At 38.6% G+C, this 23,281-nt stretch overlaps 1 protein-coding gene across 1 annotated transcript in view; it reads right to left on the bottom strand.

Annotated features, from left to right (window-relative positions):
• The window catches only part of TRHDE (thyrotropin releasing hormone degrading enzyme), a 219,476-nt gene that overhangs the window by 66,145 nt on the left and 130,050 nt on the right, over positions 1 to 23,281 (bottom strand). Inside the window, exons 8-9 of the mRNA XM_009566220.2 lie at positions 16,619 to 16,684; positions 14,112 to 14,299 (exon numbers count right to left, since the gene is read on the bottom strand). Of these exons, the coding sequence (XP_009564515.2) occupies positions 14,112 to 14,299; positions 16,619 to 16,684 (254 nt within the window). The remainder of the gene's footprint in view (positions 1 to 14,111; positions 14,300 to 16,618; positions 16,685 to 23,281) is intronic.

Genomic DNA, 23,281 nt, shown 5'->3' with positions numbered 1-23,281 from the left:
ATATTCTTTCAGTGACATTTCTCCTTTCTCCCCTGGATTCAAAACTAAATAAAAGTTCAGATATTCCTAGTTATTACTCACAGAACAATGAAGATATCTGCTCAATATTCAGAAGCTTATTATCCTTGGCTGCATCGCAAAGAGTATACAAATAATGTGATCGCTTCATGTAATTCCACATCCATCTCGATATCCCTCTGCTCTTGCAGACCTCTGGGTTAGAGAGAGGTCCTTAGCTATCTTGCTGTTCTTTATACAGAAACAATACTTAACCCTTCTTATTGTTCCCTTCTGTACTTTTTCTATCCATTATGCTCTTTTCCAGGTCAGAAAGCCAGGCCTGCCCACAGTAGTTTGAAGGCATATCTACATTTTCTCTTCTACACTCTATATACTTTTTTTGAAGTTCCTCTCCTACCAGTTCCTACTATTTACTTGCTTGCCTGCATCTGATCACTGAGCTGATGTTTACAGCAAATTACCTACCACAACTCCAAGTTCTTCTCCCTGAGAGAGAACACTTTCTTCAGAACCCACCACTGAGCATCTAAGTTAGGACTGTTTTCCCTACATGTATCACCTCATTATCAACGTTAAGCTTCATCAGTCATTTTATCACCATGCCAACCAGCACTGAGAAATATTTCTGTAATCTTGGTAATTAACATTTGTTTTTACTACCCCCACAAACCTCTTATTACTAGCAAACTCTGCCACCTCTCTCTTCCATATCCTTTATCACATAACTGAATAGGAAAAACTTCAGCACAGGTTTCTCAAGAATCGCCCTCCACTGAGAAATTCAACTACTTCATTTTCCACTTTTTGCTTATATTTCTTAACTGCGTTCTTCCCTCTTATCTAAGTACCGATTATTTTCTTTAGGAATCTTTAATGAGGAAGATAGACCACCAAAAAATGCATAAAGAACAGTTAAAATTACAAGAGCCTAGATATATCTAGATCTAGAAGATGACTATTAATAGCCCTTGATTATATACTTAGCTAGGAAATCAAAGGAGAACCATGACAATGTAAAAGAACAGAAAAGTGTACAGACTTTAGAAAAAAATTACTATTTTTTAATACATGTAACAAAAGAAGAATAAAGGACAAAATTAAAATGCTATGCACAAAAGCAAATTAAGTGATCTGCCTCTCAGTAGGATATAATAAGCATAATTCTTTTAAAGTGTAGTGGCAATCATTAACAAATCATAGAATGATTTAGGTGGGAAGAGACTTTAGGAAATACAGCCCTTTGCTCAGATATGCTAACAGCACAGAAAAACAGAGCCTCATTATAGGCAGAACACAAGATCAGAGGAGGATACAGAGGCTGTACTTTCAGCAGCATCACACAAAGTAAATCAAGTCAAATTTGGCAATTGATTTGCCACCTGCTTTTTTTCCTAATACCTCTCACTGCAAAGCATCTACAAAACTACTTTCAGAAGAGCTGAACACCCAAAGTGGTATGTACCCTCAAACAGCCTGCTGGGCTGAGAAATGAAATTGTGAGTTGTCTAAATGATTCCAGGCATGGAAACTAGAAATCAGGTACCCATCACCTGGCACCGGTGAAATCTCAACCATCACTCTTCCGTGACTCAGTTTCTCTGGGCTAAATTCAGCTGTGCAAGTCTGTGTCAAATTAGCTGTCATGGGGTACTTGCCATGGGCTGTAAGATATGGCACAGCACCCACAGACCCTGTGTAGTGGCACCACAAGGTCAAGTACGATACCTGAGGCCTTCTCCAATGGCAACAGTCACTTCTGCAAGGAAATAAATGACCTCTGCATCCACTTGATGCTGACAATGGTAGGTTCCAAAGTCAGACAAGGAAACATTTTTGCGTTCCCCAAGGAAACTTTTTCATTTTAACTTAAATAGGCAAATTTTCAAAACCAAGCTGCCTTTAAGGAAGAGAAGGCTTCATCACAGATTTTCAAATACAGTATTTAAAACAGGAACAGCTGAAACATCTTATAACTACTGTTTAAATAAAAATTTCCAGTTTGCTGATTCAAAATGAATTTCAGCTGGAAATACAAGTTAATTGAAGGGAGAATTTAAAATGAGTGAAACCTGAATGTAAGGTACTGAAATTACAAAATTGAAATGAATGTTCTAAACCCATTTTTCTTCAATTTTTGCTTAGATTTTTGTCCTTATTCAGTACAGGGAAATGTTTTGATATGTTGAAAATTTCTGTGGGATGGGAATCCACTTCTTGCTCATCTGTAACACTTACCAGTCTTTGTAAAGTATTTTGAGAACATAACAATCCGAGACTTCATATCACTGAAGGATATGATTAAAACTATTTAACACAGCGATAAAGTGAGGCATAAAAATAATTTAAGAGTAAAAAGAACACAAATAAAATCCAGGAGTAAAACTGACTGGTTAAGACACATAGCTCCTTGTTTTAACCACCAGAACTTAATATCCAAAATGCCAACTCAGTCTCCTTATTAAAGTCTGGGACATCTAGAGTTGCTGAAGGTGAGAAAGAGGGATCAAGGACTCCTTGGGGTTTCCCATTCTCAGCTCTCCGGACAATCAATGCTGAAATTTGATGTACACAGATATATGCTTGAGAGAGCAGTGCTGAGTTTGAGAAGACATCTTCCCGATGTGGCCCTTGCCAACAGTGATGCAACCTTAACTAGGTTAGGATGCTGGCAGGGGCATTTCTTACCAAGGGAATACCTTGGTATGAGCATGAACTCACCTTGTTGGGATTCCAAAGACAAAAGAACATAAAAGCAAAGCAATTAGAAAATGTGACCTTTAGGAAAGCAAATGTGTCTTACAGAATGCAATGAAAACTAAGAATTTGAGATTTGTATTTTTACTTTAGTTGCATACTTCGCTGATCTGCACAGACATATACAAATAGGGAACAGCAAAAGAAGCATTTAGCTGCACAGCTGCAAAAGTTTGTGACTAATAACCTTAAAGCCTATTGTAAAACAAAGGGATCAGAAAGTTGATAGTTTGAACTAACTACAGGATACTGTGAAGTCTGGACATTAACTCAAGTATAGCAGGAAGAGAGTAGAGATATCTATTTCTTCTTTACAGGCTGCCCAGGGAGGTGGTCGAGTCGCCTTCCCTGGAGGTGTTTAAGGAACGGGTGGATGAAGTGCTTAGGGACACGGTTTAGGGAGTGTTAGGAATGGTTGGACTCGATGATCCAGTGGGTCCTTTCCAACCTGGTGATTCTGTGATTCTTGCCAAGATAACTGCAATTTCTGTTAGCAAGGCAAAAGAAAGCCTTCTCTTTCAGTGTTTTTCGAATATTACCATAGTTGGAAGTTCAAAGAAAAATTGTTAACAAAAAACCTGAAAGTATATTCAACTAACCTACGAAATTACAAGCCTTGTTACCATGATAGCTGGAAGCATTTATTCCTAGGCTGAGAGCACAAGTAGATGTAAAGTGGTGAGTGGGAAACAAGTGAAAGTTGTTTAACAGCACGACAGCTGCAGAGCTTTCTACTACAGAAAGAGATTATACATGAAGCAGAACTCAGCAGTACTGAGGTAAAATTTTGTAAGCCACACTTTCGAGAGATCGTATTGGGAAAGTGATTTAAAAGCATTATGGAGATTTTCCCAGATTATTCTATAGTATAGAAATTCATTCAGTAAAGAGAATTTCAAGTTCCAGGGGAAATTCATGTGAATACCACAGGAAAGCACATAGTTTTATTAAGTGTGATTCTACAGAGTGTTAGTTCTGTTTAATGGGTAAGGAGCTGACAATATATTCATGTTGTGAGTATCATTCTCAGAAGACTGAAGAACAGAGAGATTTCATTAGATTTACTATGTGCCAGTAAAGTAATTGTAGGCTGTGCCCAGAGGCACAACACAACAGAAGAAGATGTTATTCCCACTCTCACAAGTATTACACCTCCTACACTGTGCCAGGGTGTCAAGGGATTCCTTGTACCCTGTCTGCACGAAAGATGGCAGGCAGGATGGGAAAATGTCACTAATTTTCTATCAAAGACAAATTCAAGATGAAAAGCGAACAAATTTAAGTAACTGAGACCAACCGAGCACAGCTTGGAGAATATTCACTGGCCCAAGGCTGGGATCCTGGAGTTCTAGATGTTCTGCCCTCACACAAATGTAGCAGAATGGCCAACAAGAAAAAGATATGCTATGGCAAAAAAAACTGGGACACTTATTAATGCATGGTTACATGACTAATTAGAAAAAGACTGCAAGAAAAAGATTCTGGAAATGTCTACTCCAAGATAATAATGAACTATGCTGGGTAGAGGCATTTTCAGCCTTATTAAAAAAGCAAGATAAAATTCTGGAATTTTGCAGACTCTATAAATTAAAGACAGTGTTCCAGCACAGTCTTTAGGGGGCTGCAACTGACTACAACATGGACTGCAATTTTTCCTATGCAATTCCAGATAAAATGGAATTTGGGTGCTATGTAACATGAAAACTGCAACTGAGACACACATTACTCGGAAATAAATATTCTTCGTGTTACCATCTATACCCTACAGTGTCAAAACCTAACTGAGCTTTTTGTATCAGCTTCTCCTTTTTCACTAATACCTCACCTATGGAGGAATCCAACTTTCTATTCAGTTATCTACCAACCAAAATAATGCAATGGGGTCAGCTCTTGACAGGTGTTACCAGGCAGAGAATGGCTTGATCATCTGGCGGATCTGAAGGGGTCCCACGCCTGAGGTGTCAGTTTCCTAAGAGTATTGCAAGTTTTTAATAGAAGTGAACTTTAATAGATGCCTTATAGAGGAGCAGAAGCCAATATGTAGAGCAGTCTTGCCTTTTAAGTACTAAGATTTATCTACTTTGTCTGATGTTTTCAAAGGCCCTGATCAGATGAGTAGTTGGATCCACCAAATATATATTTCAGAGGGAAGCACTTGCAGATTTGGAAGGTATTTGGAATTGTGCACCTATTATAATTTTACATACAAATAATACTTAGCTGAATACATGGAGAAAACTCTAGATAATCTTCAAAGTTCAGAGAAATATTTAGAATTGCATGAGAGGGTGACTAGGAAGCTTACATTCTAGTCTTGAAAGATGCTAATACTTCTGAGGTGATTTACTTCTAATGGTAATCCTCTTCATTTGCAGTTCTGCCTCAATACAGCTTCTTTTATAGATTTGTCTACTACCTATGCTTTTATCTAGAAACTGATTTAAAAAGGCAATCATAGTGTTACATATTAAAATAATGGTTTAAAGTTGCTTCTAAGAGCAACTGTGTATAGATCACAGATTGTTTGTGATTTTCTGTAAAAGAATGTAAATTCAAAGATATGGAGAGAAAAATATTTATAATATATATTTTTAATAATTTATTAATATTACTTAAGAACAATGTATTGTGGATGTGGATTTTTGTGGTTTTCATTTACTCTGTCATAGTCCTAATTCTTCCTGGATTTTACAAGAATCTATGGAATAATTTTTAGTAATAAGCAAGTCCTACAGCTGATATAGGGGGAAAAACGTACATGCTTCAGGACTCTTATGTCAAATATAATGCCCTTACCAATAAAACGAAACCACAAAGTTCCAGACATAAGAAAAGGCTTTAGTGCTGTAACAGCAGAACTAGCATGAAAGAGCCCGTATGTGGCCTTAAGATGACAGCATGCGTATTTTGTTAGAAAGCAGCTGTATGTCTTCAGCCATTACATATAAACCACATGTTCCTTTGGTCTGATTGCTTTTTCAAGGGTGGACACAAGGCAATTTAAATGAGTTATTTTTAATTAAATTACCCAAACTGAAAAGAAAGAAAAATTGTATTGTCTGATAAAAATATAAAATTATCTGATTATAATTGTCTGATTACTAAACCGTCTACAAAGTTCTCTGTCATTTTAGCTTAATATTTCATACCAATATTAATTATATGTCAAGTGGTTATAAATATTACAGGGCTCTCTAAAATTAACTCGTATCAGTGCCAGTGCTAGCAGAGTATCTTACTAAATTTAGAAAAATATTCTGGGCAAAGAACAACTACCACAATTTTTTTGTCAGTACATGGTTTCTCCTCCCTGCCTAACATTACCTTTTTACACTAAAACACAAAAGACTTCACTTTCAAAAGTGACAAGCAATTTTGGGTGCTCAGTCAGAGATGGATAGAATAAAGCTGGGTTTAAGCAGTAATAAGTGTGTATTCTAAGAGCTGCCGCTTTACCCTCCAATAAAGGCCCTTAATCTCTCTGTTTCATTTTGCACCAGCACAAAACATTCTTGCAGAATTGCACACATGGTGCTGATCATGCAAACCTACTCTCTATATTGTCCTTTTCCCAGGAGCATATTCCTTTGACTACAAAGTGTAAACCTGAGACTTCTCTGAACAGAGTGGAAGGATGTGCTTTCCACTGAGGAGGAACCTCCCTAGCAGGAATAAGAGCAGCATTTTAGCTATGCCTACAATCTTCCAGTATGTTGTCAGAGACAGTGCCAAGCATTTTTCTGTGTATTTCAATGTTCAGTTCTGATTTTTTCCTTAGAATATTGTGAATTTAGGCACGATTAAAATATAATTTCTGTGAGAATTTCTCTTTCCTCGGTAAACTTCCCTTAGAGTCCCCCAGCAAAGCATCTTGTCCATAAAATCTGAGATTCTACTACTGAGCATGAAGGCTTAAATACAGACATAAGGAAAAAAATCCACTATCAGCAACTTAAGAGGGCAAAACGAAAAAGAAGGAAAAAAGGAAGCATTTTAGTAGTTTCATCCTCTGATCTTTGTTGGGGAATCCACACCTCTGATTTTTACAAAGCCAACAAAATATGACATTTATCCACCTTCATCCCTCTCACTACCCCTGTTTTTGCCAAATGCTGTTTGGGCTTTCCTCAGTTTGCTCCGTGCTTCACTGAAGTTCCCATCTTAACTACCTTCTCTGTTTCCCTGCTTCTCCACAGTTGTTTATTCTAGCTACACAACTTTAACGCTCAAAGTCTTTGCTCACATCTGCAAACTGCCACACAGTGATCCCTTTCCCCCACTTTGTATGTTAGTCAGTTCCTCATCATTACAGCTGCTGATTCTCCTCTTCATCTCTCCACCTTACTCTGAATTATAACATAGTGCTGCCCTCAAGTACACACTCCTTCCCACACCATGAAATTGATTTAATTAATGTGAGTTAATTAACTAGTTTCAGTATCCAGCAATTCCTGAGAGTTAGTATTAGCAAATAAGATGAGGAAAGTGACTCAGTCTGCAGTGATAATAAAATACAGCAGCAGCTTTCCCCATCAGCCTAACTTCTGTCAGGATACGAGTGCTGCCACTGCGCAGGAAGCAATGACACAATACACCAATTTTATCTTCTTTAGCATTGTGCAAATTTTAACACTGAAAGTTGTCCATATCCTGCATATCAGAGCATCCTGGAAGTTTGCCTAGTGAAAAGCATTTCTCACAAATAGAAGCTATGAAATGGTTTTGGAAATAAAGTGTTAAATTACAAAGGCATCTCTCAGATCTTTCCTAGCAGAAAAATTACGCTGAAGAGACAACAGCATGGATTTGTGCAGGAACAAATTTTGAGACCACTTCCTATTCTGTTTTAATAATAACAAAACAATCAGAAGAGCCTCTAAAATAATAAAAAGTCAAGAAAAAAGACGATACTCTCCAGTGGCTTCTACAGCAAAAAAAAAAAACCCTTTTGCAGCAGATAGTGTGCAGCACAAGTATTGGGCTGGCACACAGCGTCCAATAGTAAAGGCACTCCTCCCACATGGGTGCCAGGCTTTCTCCAGGTCACTCACAGAAGCAGCTCTTCTGCTTGCTTGTTTAGAGAAGCAGCACTCTGCACAGCGTTGTCCTCTCACAGGCTGCTGGGGTTAAGGACTGTCCTTACGCACACTGAATGATAAAATCTATTGGTGTCATAGAGCTGTCCTCTAGTAAACACCAGTGTACATGTAAAAAAGAGCTCTACACGCTTTCTCACTCTTCTGCAAAACCCAAGTATTTTCAAGTCCCTGCTTAACCAGTAAAAAACCTGGTTAAATTAATATCTGACTGTGTTCACACACAGTTCTGTGCTCCACTAAGGATTCTTGACTTCTTTAATCTCATTCCTGACATTTCCATTTCCTCTGTGTCTATGTCATGGTTTAACTCTGCAGTCAGCTAAACACTGCAGCTGTTTGTTCATCCTCCCTCTTTCCATGGGACAGGGGAAAGAATCATCAGCTGAGATAAAGACAGTTTAATAGGACTGAAAAGGAAAATAATAGTAATAATAAATGATGACGATAAAAGAATATAAAGAACAAGTAATGCACAATACAACTGTTCACCACCCACTGATCTATTCCCAGCCTGTCTCGGAGCCTCTGTGCCCACACAGCCAACTACCCCCAATTAATAGACTAAGCATGATCCCATATGGTACAGAATAACCATCTGGCCAGTTTAGGTCAGCTGTCCTGGCTGTGCCACCTCCCAGCTTCTTGTGTGCCTCAAGCTGTTTCACTGTCAGGGCATGGGAAACGTAAAAGTCTTTGACTTAGCAACAACTAGAACTTCAGTGTGTTATCAACATTATTCACACATTAGATCCAAGCCACAGCACTATACCAGCTACTAGGAGGAAAATTAACTCTATCCCAGCTGAAACCAGGACAGGTCCTCTCCTGGAGCTCATTTCCTTCACCGTTGTTAAGGCTGATATAGAGGCACTCAGGCCAGTCAAGATGAACTAGGGTACCACATATAGTCCCTAGGTGGCAACACAAAAGTTGTTTCTAGTAGAAATGCTGCTTTAAGTGTAATCTTTCAAGTATAGCAAAGATGAAAGGCATAACAAGGCATTACACTTAAAGGACATGAGAAAATGAAAGATTAGAGAATATTTCCCAGACAGAGGTAACTGTGTACTTATTTTTCTATTTAGGGCTTGATAGCCCTTTTTCTCTAGCTTATGGAACAATATTTTTTCATCTTATGGTCCTTTTTTATCACATAATTAATATGACATATGCTACATTATTTCACAATTGCTCTAAGAAGATCTCAAAGATACTTATCGGCATTCCCCTCGTGCTCCTAACATTTTTGTTTGTGTCTCACCAGCCCCTCAGCTGATAAGTGGACAGAATAAGTCCCCCATCGCTGCTCAAGTGATAATGCCATACAAATAAGTAAGAATACACATGGCAATATCCAAACACAGCTATGCTTTTACTATTCAAATAATTATCAGTAAAGCGACAAGCACAGTCCCTTTTCCACAAAGCCTGAATAGATGATCTTTGTGTAGGGAATTCAGAAGAGACTCAAAGGGAAATAAATTCTGCAGTTAATCATTCATCTTGGAGCAGAGTGACTGCTGAGCAACTCTGCTGCCCATTGTAAAGCCTTTCTGCTGCCGTAATTACTACATGTTGTTAGACCCATGAGTCCGTATAGATCTAGTTTTGCTGGTCATGCCCCTGGCTTGCACCATTTGACTGATTTTTTCCCTAGTCCAACCACATGGACAAAGGCACAAAGGATTACTATTCTACAGCATGCATAAATACCCTGTCTGTATCCTGATTTGTACCTCTTCCTTTTTGCTCTTTCCTTACAGCTAGCTGTGTTGAACACCTAGCAAGACATTTCCCTTTAGGATATTATCATGAAGAAGCAAAGATTAGCTACAGAAACTGTGTGCACGATAAGAACACTATACAAGTGAATATTACCTCAGCAACATGAACTTAATTATTTTGATAACATTGGAAAGGTTATTTCTCCTCTTTTGAAGAGACAAACTCTGTATATTCTTAAAGGGCAAAACTTACACCCATAACCAGGAATCTTTAGTCTGCTCTTCAATACAGCATACAAAAGGTTTATGGATTTCCTCAAAACCGATTAGCTTATTGTCTACACTACAGATTATTTTTCATAAGATTTCTTGTCATATCTGTGAGCCATTCTTGCTATGATGTATGAGACGGGTGCCTTAAAATCATCACTTTCTCTGTCAGCTGGGAAAGCCACTGAACCCTGTCAGATGGAATATCGTCTCCTCCCCTGTAGCCTTATAATATAAGGGCATAATCTATTCTCATAGGGGTATACAGGAGTCCAGGATTGAACCTACACATAACTGAAGGATTGTTATTTGGGGGAAGAATATGAATTATACAGTTATTACATGACTTCAAAACTTTTGCCTCAATAAGCTGAAATTGCCACTGAAACATTGTACCAACCACAGTCTTTGACATTCAAGTCAAAGTGCGATGATTTTCGCCCTTCTGAGGAACAGCATTCCTAGAAAAGGTGTCTGTCAGTGTTAGTTTTATTCTCTCATAAAATGAGAAGTATGGATCATGTAAAGGCATAAGTGTCAAGTAAAATCTATGCTCAGTTTGAGAAGAAGTGAAATTGTATACTCTCTGTAATTTCAGGCCAAATGTTAGAGCCTAGCATGCCATACAGCCAATTCTACACACACAAATAAATCACAGTTGATATATGTATGGCCCTTGAAACACATTTTTTCTGCAGTTATAGAGAGACAAGTAGTCCAAGTGTATGTGAGGTGGGAAAACCAACTATATGTAATCATTCTCTCCTGCAGTAAAATTAAAGACACTTAAAAGTAATGGACTTGGTAGAACTAAGAGTTAACCACTGTCAAAGGTATCAACAATTTTCACTTGCACCATTTATCTCTTAGAAAAACCTGCTTACTGCTTGTATATTATTCTACACGATTTCAGAGAAAAAAAATAAATATACTGCCTCACATTTCATTTTTAAGTTAATTGCTGCCTAAATACACAGCATAAAGAAAAGCACAGACATTTTAGAAAACTGGAATGGTCCTGAAATATTCAGTTGTCTCCCTATTTGCATTTCTTACACAGCAGATAGATCTGAAAGACCTACTCTGAAGTGACTCTTTCTGAGGGAAGGTAAAGTTAAATTTGCCTAGAGAGGGTCTGAACCAGAAGTTTAAACTTCTCATAACCTTGAAGGCAATAGAACTGACGTTTATTGCTGTGCCATGCCGAACTACAGCCCCAACTCTGCATAACTAAAGACTGTGTGGCAGATGGATGCTTTAAGAGCCTTCCCCAGAGCCTTTTGGTGCATATCGTGTTGTCTGTTTGGATGATAAACTCCTGGAAAGGCCTGGACTGGCACATTTTTCTGTGTTTTGTGCATCTCTACTATTTATGATGTTTAAAATGATCGTCATGATTAATCCATAGATAAACCACCCTAAGGAAATGAATGTAGCCCGCTCTGCAAGAGCAGGGCCTCAAATGTGGCATAAATACTATTTGCTCCCTGTTATTTACAGTGCCTATCATTGTTCCACAGGGAGCCATGCGTCCCAACACTTAATTCATGGGTCATGCAGGGGAGATGAGCACCAACTTTATTGGACTGTGAATTAGGTCACTGATACGTAACACCCCCAAAGCCTACAGGCTGACGTTATGTATTTGTGTGTGTATATATATATACCTCTGTGCCTCCCACAACATCTACCTGTGCTATCAGGCTCCACTGAGCCCTGCCAACCTCCTCACCAAAACCACCTACAGAATTAGCCAGAACACCGCATTTCACAATAGCGCTGAACACCTATCAATGCACTGTTTCCATTCCAGTTATCACCTCACTTTGCGTACTTCTAGAAAAATTGGCCCCTTTGTATCATGTCATGCAAACTTCAGCTCTTGCAATGTTAAAAACCAACACAGAGTAATGTATCATGAATTATCAAATGACATCATACTAATGTGATTTTCCCTGTCTACTGCTTTGACAATGATTGAAGCAATAGTGACTTTTCCAATGAAAAAACCTCACAAAAATCCTTGAAAAAGATCTATCTAGGTCATTGCTGACAGAAAGAGTAAATTTATTTTCCGTATGCCAATCATGTTTTTCTACTTAATTTGATGGTATGAAAGAACATTTAACGACACAGAGCCATTGTGCATACCAAGCCACATGTGCCCATGGAGAGTGCACCAACGAATCGCATGGTCATTGTTATAACACTCTAAACACTAACTTATAACTAAGCCATAGGACTTTAATACAAATTGCTGGATGATTTTTGAAAGGTCAATGGCATAGGTAACTTTAACCTTTTGTTTGATGTATATGGTTCTTGTTCTTTGGTATTTATACTGACAGAAATTTCAAGTACTTTAACTGGGAAGTGACAAACTAGTTTTACTATCTAACCGGCTAGAATAAACATTCCATTTGTAAAGCCTTCTTTGGGCAAGGGGCTTCCTTCCTATTTGTAGTTAAAAGGACATGGAAGCAGAGAAAAACAGATTCAAAGGGGGAAAATAATAGGAAAGAGACTTGCCATAGGAGATACATACAATATGTATTGTACTGCCAGTACTAGGACAGTAAACTCCTAGCAGGGCCCATGCTAATATATTTTTCAGTGATCTCTATAGCACTAAATCTTACTTTGCATGTTTAGAAATTACAATTGTTATAAAATATGTAGACAAAATCTCCTAAGAAATTCAGTGTAACTTGCCCTATTGCTGCAGAACACTAATTCAGAATTCAAACTGTATCTTGAGATATGTGGAAGAGTAATGTCACAACTAAGTCTAATTCTCACTCCAGTGTTGCACATTATAAAACATTTACGCACCCAGTAGCATTTACTCATCAATTATAGTAGTAATTACCATCAATACTGAGTACCTAGCAAATCTATTTAAGAAAGTCTCCACAACACTTAAAAGGCTTAACATCTACGTTTTAGTCAATCAAAAAACTAATAATCTCTTTTTTTCTCAATAGTAAAATCCACTCACATCACATTATGTGTATACACACTCGCACAAAAGAAATCTTCAAGTGAATAAGGGAGATTCACTCTCACACTGTAGTAAACTGAATCCTGAACACTTCCAACAGTCCACATTCACTTGCTTTATCTATTTATGACAAAAGAACTAATTTCAGCCCAGAATTTAAGCAGATGTTTAATAACCTGCTGAGTTGTTTCAATACAGTCAGAAAAACAATAATTTACTCTGTGTCATGTTTGAATTTCATAATATTCATGTTCTAAAAAAGGATAACTAACTTCTAAACAATTCCCAATAAAGGTAACTGTATTTTTATGCCTCCCTCAACAGTAATATTCTATAAGCTCAAAATTTGATATTAAATTTTGCCTTTTAATAATTTAAATCGACTGGATAAGCACAGAGTACTCATTGAGAGGATGCCTCCTTCCCCACTGAGCATGAAGAGGTGAAACTTCTAACACAGAAACTTCTAAGGCTAAATTGTAATTCTCTAGCATCAGCTCTATATCCCTGTCCTTAAAATATGATGCCAAAACTCCTTTGAAAAATAAGATGAGAATTACCCAGCATCAGCCAGGAATGCCAGTTTGTCTCTGGGATGAAGGAAGTGTGTGGAGTCAGCTGGGAGCAGGAAGGAAAGATAAGTGGAAAAAGGGCAGGGGCAGATATGCATAAGTGCTCGCTGATTTCAGCCAGTGTAACGGTCCCCATAGGACCAGTTCAGCTGACTTCAAACTTGGAATAGCTGGATCCTCCTGCCTTGGATAGTGGTCCAATTCAGTTCTTTGCTTCCTAAGTCAGGTGAGGTATGTACTTAACGCACAGTTACATCTGCCTACTAAATGTATGAGCATGGAGAGGTCTACTCCAAAGAAATTCTAAAAAAGAATTTCCTAAAAAAGAAGTAATCAGACCTTCCAACCACATTCCAAATTACTTCATGCAGTGGGACAAAATGAAAAAAAAAGGAGAGGAATCAGATTTGTGACGCAAGATGCAGTCCCAGAGAGAATTCCCAGGATTCAAATGGGCACATTGAAAGCTTTACCTTGTTGTTCTATTACTCTAACATTTTTTTTCAATTCTTTTAACTAACTTCATCTTTGCCACAGTTCAAATGGAAAAGCCACCACATGCTATTGATGCAAAGCTCAGAGATGTCTGAACAGCTATCTTCATAAACATACACATGTGAAGCACTTAAACAACTACAGCTTCTTGAAAGATATTGTGAAATGGAAGTACCTGTTGTCTCCAAGGGCAGGATCCTTGGGTTTAGCATCACTATCATAAACAAAACGCTCTTGGGAGATCACTATGACATTGTCCGTAGTTTCATTTCCCAAGATAGTGATAACAGGATAACCCATCTGTAGTGTCCATTGATCCATTACTTCTTGTATATTTACAGATTTTCCAACCCTTTTTAAAGCCTTCAAGAAAAAAAGAAAAGTTTCAATATGATGAAGCAACACTATAATCCAGAATATAAAACTTTTTTTTTTTTGTCCCAGAGACCATAATTAGTTTTAGAGGTTTAAAAACCACACACATACATTTCCATCCAGTCCGCATACCGCACATAAGTTAACCAATGGTCTCCGTATATCTTAAAAATAAACATTGAGCAATCTTGCCAGGGAGGAGAGTGACAGTCAGAAAGTCATGTTTCCCACATCATTCAAACAAACAACAAACCAACAAAAGGTACTTTTGTTGTAACAGAAGAAATAATCTGCTTTACAAGGTTTTAAGAAGAGCCATAGCAATACTGAGCAGCTGTTTCCAAAAGATATTCTTGGCCAGCTAAGGTTATAAAAGATACAGTGTCAGGTGATCTAGGATGCCTACAATAAGGTACATTCAAAGGGCTTGATTTCTAAAAGTACAGAGCTTCTCTGTTCTGAAAATAAAATGACTATTTATTTGAAAATACTGTCCCTCGTGTCCTAAGTGAGGCATATATACAAAGACAGTGCCAGCTTCTTCATAAACCACACTTGTTGCAACACACGGAGGACCAATGTGTTCATATTTGATACTGTATGTCAATAAAAATGCTGTTTTACAAGTGGTATTTCATCAGAAACAAAAAAAAGAAAAAATCCAGAGATACTGCAACATCATGGGAGAAAAGACTGGATATGAGGAGAATTTGTTCTTCTTCAATGGAAAGGTTTGTAGCTGCCAAACAGTTCTAGATCACAGACTGAGCAACCTCTCATGAACAGAAGCAGAACTCAACAAGAAGTCTTCAGAACTGAGGCTGCAATTGCAATGCACTGGGAACAAAGCAGTTGGCAACAAATGTGCTCCTAGATGAGGCAAAAGCAATGATTAGGCTTAATAGTAGATTTGAGCATACAGTATAGATGTGGTTATAGACCAGAACAGTCTAATTTTTGTTCTATTTTACTAGCTTTGGATTCTGCTCTTCTTTCAAGATTGCATTCAGCTCTCTGGCCTCCTATTGCCCAGAACTTTAACAGAGGAAGAGAACAGGTGAGAAACAAGAAAAAAGATAGAATTTTGCAGTAGCATTCAACTTCTGATTTAGACAATGCCTTGAACATCCTACTGCACCTAATCTGGCTCAAGTTGCCTATGTTTGAACAACTATCTCAAGTCTCTAGCCAACAGTCAGTGGTTCGGCCTCATTTTAAAATAACCATGTAGTGGCTAGTCAATTGAATCGCGCTCTACGCTCTGCTGACTACATTGACTAGATTTCTGGGACTCTAGTTGTTCCTACTCAGTAAGTGTCTATTGAGAGGTCCTAGAAAATTCAACGCATCATTGAAGAACCGAGGGACCTACAGCAGACATGCTTATCTCATGTGGCAGCTGGAAAACAGGCAGGATAAATGAAGGTAAACATCATTAGATAACTATGAAGAGGCAACTGAATCCAGCCCTGACGTACAGCAACTGGAGCTTGGACACCTAGCTTGTATGTATATATCTGCTTTTTTAGATTAATGCAGATGTCTTGACCTGCAGTTGAATCCCAGCTTTGGTGTTAATAGTTACATCTAGATTGCCATGTTTACACATGGTTTGAATTGGTACTTTTGTGCAAACTCCCTGACTGTACTCTACATTGCCTTGCACTCTGTGTTTATTCTGGATTGCCCAGACTAGCTCTGTAGACAAGAAATTCAGGCCTGCTCGACTCATTTGATGAAAACTAACCTCTCCCGTTAGAGATCGCTAGACCTGGCTCTAGAAACTCAAACTGAGCTTGGGCATAGCAACCAAAAGGATCACAGACATAGCAACTGTAAGCCTTTACAGCATGACAAATGTCACAGTAAATACTTAGCTGTTTGCATCAAACTTTAAAGCTTTAATAGTTTTGCCCTTCACAAACTCATAACTCCATACAAAATCACAAATACATCTGATATAAATGCCAAAGCTCAGCACTTTCATCAGCTTTCCAGCTTACGGGCCTCAGCATGCTGCCACTAAAGTCAATGATAGCAGATTCCATGAAGTATCTTTTACTGCACATCAGTGACATAGCACCAGCAAGGAAATGTATCCTAACGTAACAAAGAATAAAAATGCTGAAAAAAACCCCATATTTTAATGTTGACACTAGGTTAACTCAAATGGAATTGCTTTACATCAATTTTTATATTTGCTGTGGGGTCTGAAGATCTCAATATGAACTACTCACTCCTAACCTCACAAAGAACCAGCAGTAAATTCCTGCTTCTGCCCCAGTGCAATAGATTCAAGCAGTTTACCTTTGACAATGTGTTCCAGAGATCATTTCTGGCTGCATTGCCATACTTGTGAATAGTTAAATAGTCCTGCAAAAATAAAATAAAATCATAAATCAGTATTACTATGCGCAAGCCAAACAACTAGAGCTGTGAATCAATGCTATTAACGTTAAATCACATTAATATTTGCATTTGTCAGAAATATTGAAATGTACAACATGTTCATCCTAAGGGACTAAAGAAACAGTTTCCTAACCTAGTTTACAATGCAAAAATTGTTGCTAAAAATTTAATTTACATCATTCAGTCTTCTTCCTTTTCTGTGTAGGTCACTCTATAAGCTAAATATTTTGAATATGAATATAAATCTAAAATACTTCTCTAATCTCAGAAGGGGCTCCTCAGTAATTCTAAGCAATGAAAGGACAAGTTGCTGAAACACAATTCCAGTTCCTATTTTAGCAGGTCATTCAAAAATTCGCTCACTCAGACGACAGCAGGATTTGTTATAAAAGATTTAACAGAGCAATAGCTGCCCTGAACTACAAACGCTTATCTAGGAAGATTCTGGTGCTTCAGTTTGAAAATACATCATACTCGCAACTGGGATAGTAACAGGTTGTCACAAAGGCTCTCCACAGCAGAGAGCATTGGAAGACGGGTGACTGGAAACCAAATGCATGCTTTTGCACAGGTATATACATGTGTGCTTTCAGAACATACATGATTCAAGTGGGTTATAAACTGAATGCTTTCACTTATTCAGCCACAGTTTCAATAACTGATGATCTGTTCTTCTCCCATAGCAAACAGAAAGACAATGTCTGATAAGCTCCCATCACATCAAATTAACATCCCAAATTAATAGTTTCAGCATCTGACTGCATTAGATCTGGGCCTTTCAGACATAAAATACTTCTGGTTTTTAATGACACCTGGAGAGAAAACACTGTTAGTTTCGCATCACATCATCCCACGTCCCTAGACAACAGCTGATTCAACTACAGAAGTGAAATCCAGAAATGATTGTTTGAATAACATATATTTCCAGCATTTTGATTGGAAGAATTAAGTGGAAAAAAAAAACATCAGAGGTTGTAAATCAATGGGTTCTACCACATTTGAATTTCTACCATCCTCACTTTACATAATGGTATGATACAAACCCTAATTTGCAGAACAATGATAAAACTGGGACAAATTTGCTGACTCTGTTATCTGTGCTTTGTGTGAAGTAAGATACTTGGGGAATAATTAGAATTTGGAAAGTAAATTTTCTGATACACAAATCCTAGCACGTGTGACAGATTTAGCTTTTGTCAGTCAACCCACAGAACAACAAGCAGCAACTCCTACTTAAATACAGGGTAGGATGGCTAAATGAGAACATTGACTCTGTAAATGCAGTGCTGAGCCTTAACAATGTCATGAGACTAACTTGGAAAAAAGACAATAATATATAGGCTGCACCTATAGCACACTGTGTTTTCATTTTGTCTAAAAATACAGAATCATTTAAGGCACGGTGAAATATTCAATAGCTCCCAAAGCTAAAGAAGTTGAATTGCAAATTAAAAAGCTAAAAGAAGAATAAACAGAAGTAGGACTAGTAAATAAATAACAATAAATATACAGGTACATTCTAAGCAATGCTAGAAAATGCTGCATGTATTGGTCCTTCTGAGAACTTGCAGAATCATTACACAGCAAAATAAAATGGGTGGAACACTTGAGGATTTACTCAATACAGGCAATAAACCTGTTTACCAATCTACCATTAGACATTACATTTGACTTTTACCTTTGGTGCTCAGGAAGACTGCAAAGAGTTGAAATGTTTCTGCCCTTTTCTTCTTTTTTTTTTTTTTTTGTTGTTCTCCCAATACACAGATTGGGAAGTTTAGATGTGACTCATCACTCAGTGAAAAAATTATTATCCTCCATTCTAACATGTTTATCACACAAAGAAAAACAAAAGGACACCTAACATTTACTAAGAAATAAGAAAATACAATAATAAACACAACACATAAGTACAGTCCTGGTACAATACAACTTGTTCATCCATTTTTTCATTATTTCATGAAACTTGCATTGAGACCATACATATAGCGTCAAACCAGGACTGTAACTGAATGCAGAGTACACAAGAAGCAGTCCTAAGTGACAGTGTGCATCAAAACACACTTCTAGCAGTAAATTTACACTGCAAGCCAAAACCTGAGTGCACTTTCCACAGGCACAGCGGCAAAACGTTACTGAACTAAGTCCTATCAAAAGTGTTCATATATCAGTATCTTGTTTTCAACAATACCCAGTAGCAGACACCTAGAAAGGGTATAAAATAAGACAAACATACAGTGATACTTTCCCGGTATGCTCTCCCATCATCCAGCTCTTCATGGTATAAGGAAGCCTGAGCAGATTAATATCTTCGTATTTCATAGTTATCTCACATTAATTTGGCCAGCTGCTTTCGCAGCCCATATTAATGTTTAGCATTTGCAGTGCCTTATAGAAAAGGATTTTCAATGATTTGTCGTGTGAAGACACCTGTTTCAAACATCTGCCCATCTGCTGGTTTAATCTGCTGCTGCCTAGTTCTGGTGCTGGAAGTACACAGTGCATTCCCTGCTTCACTCTACCCAAACCATTCATCACGTGATTACAGGTTTGCATTGTATGTGTCCTCATACCAGAGCTTGGTTTTATACTGAGATCACCAACCAACCAACCACTCCCAGCTAAGCTGCAAAGTTATACTTTGTCACCACCATCCAAGCTGTTGACTTCAAAGCAAGCTCAGCTAACCATGACCCAGTCTAAACATTCATCACCCAAATTATCAGCCTTTCTTGAAGTATCTTACATGGACAGGCACTAAACTTAGAAAGGAACAGAAAAGGCTCATATATATCAGCATCAGATATATCCAGGAAATATTAAAATAGCAGCCAAAAATCTATATATACCCTCGCTTGTCTGTTCTAAGGATGGAACAAGCAGGAATAATATCTTTCTTTCCTCCTGGGGAACCAGATCTAAGTCTTAGGTAGCTTGCAAATGGGCAGAAGATGATCTCATTTACTGTAATTTTCCAGGGCAGGAATATTCCTTGTATGATAGAGGATGCCCCATCCTCTCTCCAATCAGCTGAGGAGAGAAACTTAGGAGATGGAGGAGAATAGCAGCAGGTTCCTGCCCAGCACAGCAGGCATGTGTCCCCTGTGCCAGCCTCAGCCTCCCAGGTTCCCTTGCACAATAGACATGAAGCTCTGCAAATGGAACCAAACCTCAATGAGGATGATGAGTCTCACAGCCTAGAAATGTTCTCTACGTTAAGACACCCTAAGCCATCCATCAAAACAACCTCTGCTAAGAAGAAATGACAGGTTATTGTCACAGTGGACTCCCTTCTGAAGGGAACAGAAGGCCCAATCTGCAGGCCAGACCCATTACATAGGGAAGTCTGCTGCCTACCTGGGGCCTCGGTTAGAGATGTGGAAAGAAAACTTCCAACCCTGGTCAGGTCCATGTATTATTATCCTCTATTGATTTTCCAAGTTGGCAGTAATGAAATCCATATAAGAATTGTGAGGGCAATTAAAAGGGACTTCAGGGCCTTAGGATGTATGGTGAAGGGATTAGGGGCACAGGTAGTGTTCTCCTCTGTCATTCCAACTACAGAGAATGATGAGGGGAGGAATAGGAAGAGCCCAGGAATAAACACTTGGCTCCAAACCTGGTGTAAGGAGCAAAACTTTGGATTCTTTGATCATGGGTTAGCCTACACAACACCAGGTTTGCTGTCCAAGCACAGAATACATTTGTCCCCAAGGGGCAAGAGGATTCTCACCAAGAAGCTAGCAGGGCTCATTAATAGAGCTTTAAAATAGATGTGAAGGGGGACAAAACCAGGCTTGCTAGAAAAAAGCCTGGGAATGGCACTCCAGTGTCTGGGGAATGGTGTGCTGGCGAGGACCTTTGGTCTGCCACCTCAGAGGAGGCGGGGGATAGCACTTCAAATGGCAGCATTGATATAAAGATTACTGATGGGTCAGAAAATTCAGTGAGTAGTCACTTAGGAACTGAAACTATTACCCTCAGGAGGGTAACGGGACCAACAGCTCAGCTGAAGTGCACGTACACCCATGCACACAGCCTGGGCAATAAACAAGAGGAATTAGAAGCAAATGGAGAACAATTAGAAGGAAAAGGAGAACAAGTCTTACGAGGAGCGTAAGGGGTTTGAAGAAAGTGATCCACGAATCCCCTACTGCTAGCAATACATGCTTTGTCTTTTATAGTTCACCAGGTAACAACAATGGTACATCAATAGAAGATTGACAGATACCAGAAATAATATTTTATACTGGGGTTGATTAGCCTGGAGAAGAGGAGGCTGAGGGGAGACCTTATTGCTCTCTACAATTACCTGAAAGGAGGCCGGGGGCAGGAGGGAGCTGGCCTCTTCTCCCAAGTGACAGAGGACAGGACAAGGGGGAATGGCCTGAAGCTCCGCCAGGGGAGGTTCAGGCTGGATACCAGAAAAAAATTTTTCACGGAAAGAGTCATCGGGCACTGGAACAGGCTGCCCAGGGAGGTGGTCGAGTCACCTTCCCTAGAGGTGTTTAAGGAACGGGTTGATGAAGTGCTTAGGGACATGGTTTAAGGAAGTGTTAGGAATGGCTAGACTCGATGATCCAGTGGGTCCTTTCCAGCCTGGTGATTCTATGACTCTATGATTCTATGAATTGTAAGACAAGAAAACTATGGCATAATTGCCATCATGGAAACATGGTGGGATGACTTGCATATCTGGAGTGCTGCTATGGCTGGCTATAAACTCTTCAGGAGGGACAGGCGAGGAAGGAGAGGTGGTGGGATAGCCCTCTATGTTAGAGAGTGTTTTGATACCCTAAAACTTAATGATAGGGTTGAGTACTTATGGGTAAGACTCAGTGGAGCACCTAACGAGGCAGATTTGTGGTGGGAGTCTGCTATAGACCACTCAGCCAGGAAGAAGAGGCTGACAAGTTATTCTACAAGCAACTGGGAGAAGTTTTGCGATTGCTAGCCCTTGTCCTTGTGAAGGACTTCAACTTGCCAGATGTCTGCTAGAAGTATAATGCAATATAGAGGAAACAGTCTAGGAGGTTCCTGAAGTGTGTAGAAGGCAACTTCCCGGCACAACTTATGAGTGAGCTGACTAAGGAAGGTGCCCCGCAGGACCTGTTGTTTGTGAACACAGAAGGGCTTCTGGAAGATGTGACAGTTGGAGGACGCCTGGGGCGGTTGTAGAGAGGTGGGTGTTGGTCTCTTCACCCAAGTGATAGGTGATAGGGCAAGACAGAATGGCCTCAAGCTGTGCCAGGGGACATTCAGACTGGAAATGAGGAAAAACTTCTTCACTGAAAGAGTTATAAAGCACTGGTATAGGCTGCTCAGAGAGGTGATTGAGTCACCATCCCTGGAAGTATTTAAAAGTCAGGTAGATTAAGCACTTAAATTTGTTTAAATGTACTTACAGTGTTTAAATGATTTAGTAGTAGCCAGGTGCGGTTGGACTTGATGATGTCAAAGGTCTTTTCTAACCTAGGAATTCTATGATTAGCCACCCCATCTTTTTAAAACGTTGGCATTAAAGTATGATCTCTTCACCTCTATCAATAAAAAGAAATTATTCATTGTGGTTTTCTGACATTTGTTTTAGTAATTTTTAACATCAAATAAAGAAATAAATCCTAAATCAGGATGCCGTGAAAACAAGCCCAATTACTGCACAATCAAAACCCAAGATCTTGAAAAAAATCCCAACAGATTTAAAGCATAATATAAGTTTTTGTCAGTCACCTTAATCTTCCCCAAGAAAAGTGAAAGGTTTGACGTTTTTGAAATTTTTTTTTCACTTGAATACTTGAATAATAGTAGAAATAGGAGTACAGTGAAAAGTGCTAAAGGATTTTGAAAGATGTTTTCAGTAATGCTGTATTGATCAAGCTTGAGGGCCCTTTATTTTATTAGACTTTCATAAGAAAAGATTATTTTAAAGGAAAAAGCCTTTTATCCATTTGCAATCTTAGTTTTCTCAGTAGTGCTAGGGATTGAGCATCTTGGCTTCAAAAAAATGAAAGACTCCACCATCAAAACATGATAACACTCACTAATAATAAAAGGCAGTGACTGATAATTGCAAAGAGGTTAAATAAAGGGGGAATAAGTTTCTAAACATGTATCCTACTTTCAGGGGAGACTTCACATCTATAACTGAGACCTGAAACATCAGTTCTAGGACCAAACTCCTTTCTTATTTTATCTGTATGAAGTTGATTGGTTGGCTGAAGGAACAGCTCCTGACTTATACGAGTGGTGCTGAGATCTGAAACAGATTAACACTGAGTAACTTACTTTTTCTTCCGAAGATAACTGGAAAATTCCACTATATAAGATGGGTGAGGAAAAGCTATCAAAATATTTTGGCATCTATGTCTTGACACTATGTTCCTCTGAATGCCCTCATTTCTCAGGACTCAGGAAACAGCTGCCTTGCCTCTACCCCCCTCTTTTGTATTTCATTCCTACTTCTGGGTGAATACTCTCCTCCCTTCAGCCTATAATATGTTCTTGTTGAACAATTTTATACGTGACTGCTTTATCTTACTATAGATTAAGTGCAACTAACAA

The sequence above is a fragment of the Cuculus canorus genome, chromosome 1 (assembly GCF_017976375.1).
Source record: "Cuculus canorus isolate bCucCan1 chromosome 1, bCucCan1.pri, whole genome shotgun sequence".
NCBI classification, from domain to species: domain Eukaryota; kingdom Metazoa; phylum Chordata; class Aves; order Cuculiformes; family Cuculidae; genus Cuculus; species Cuculus canorus.
The sequence above is the reverse complement of the archived record's forward strand: the minus strand, read 5'-3'. Positions and strand labels throughout refer to the sequence as shown.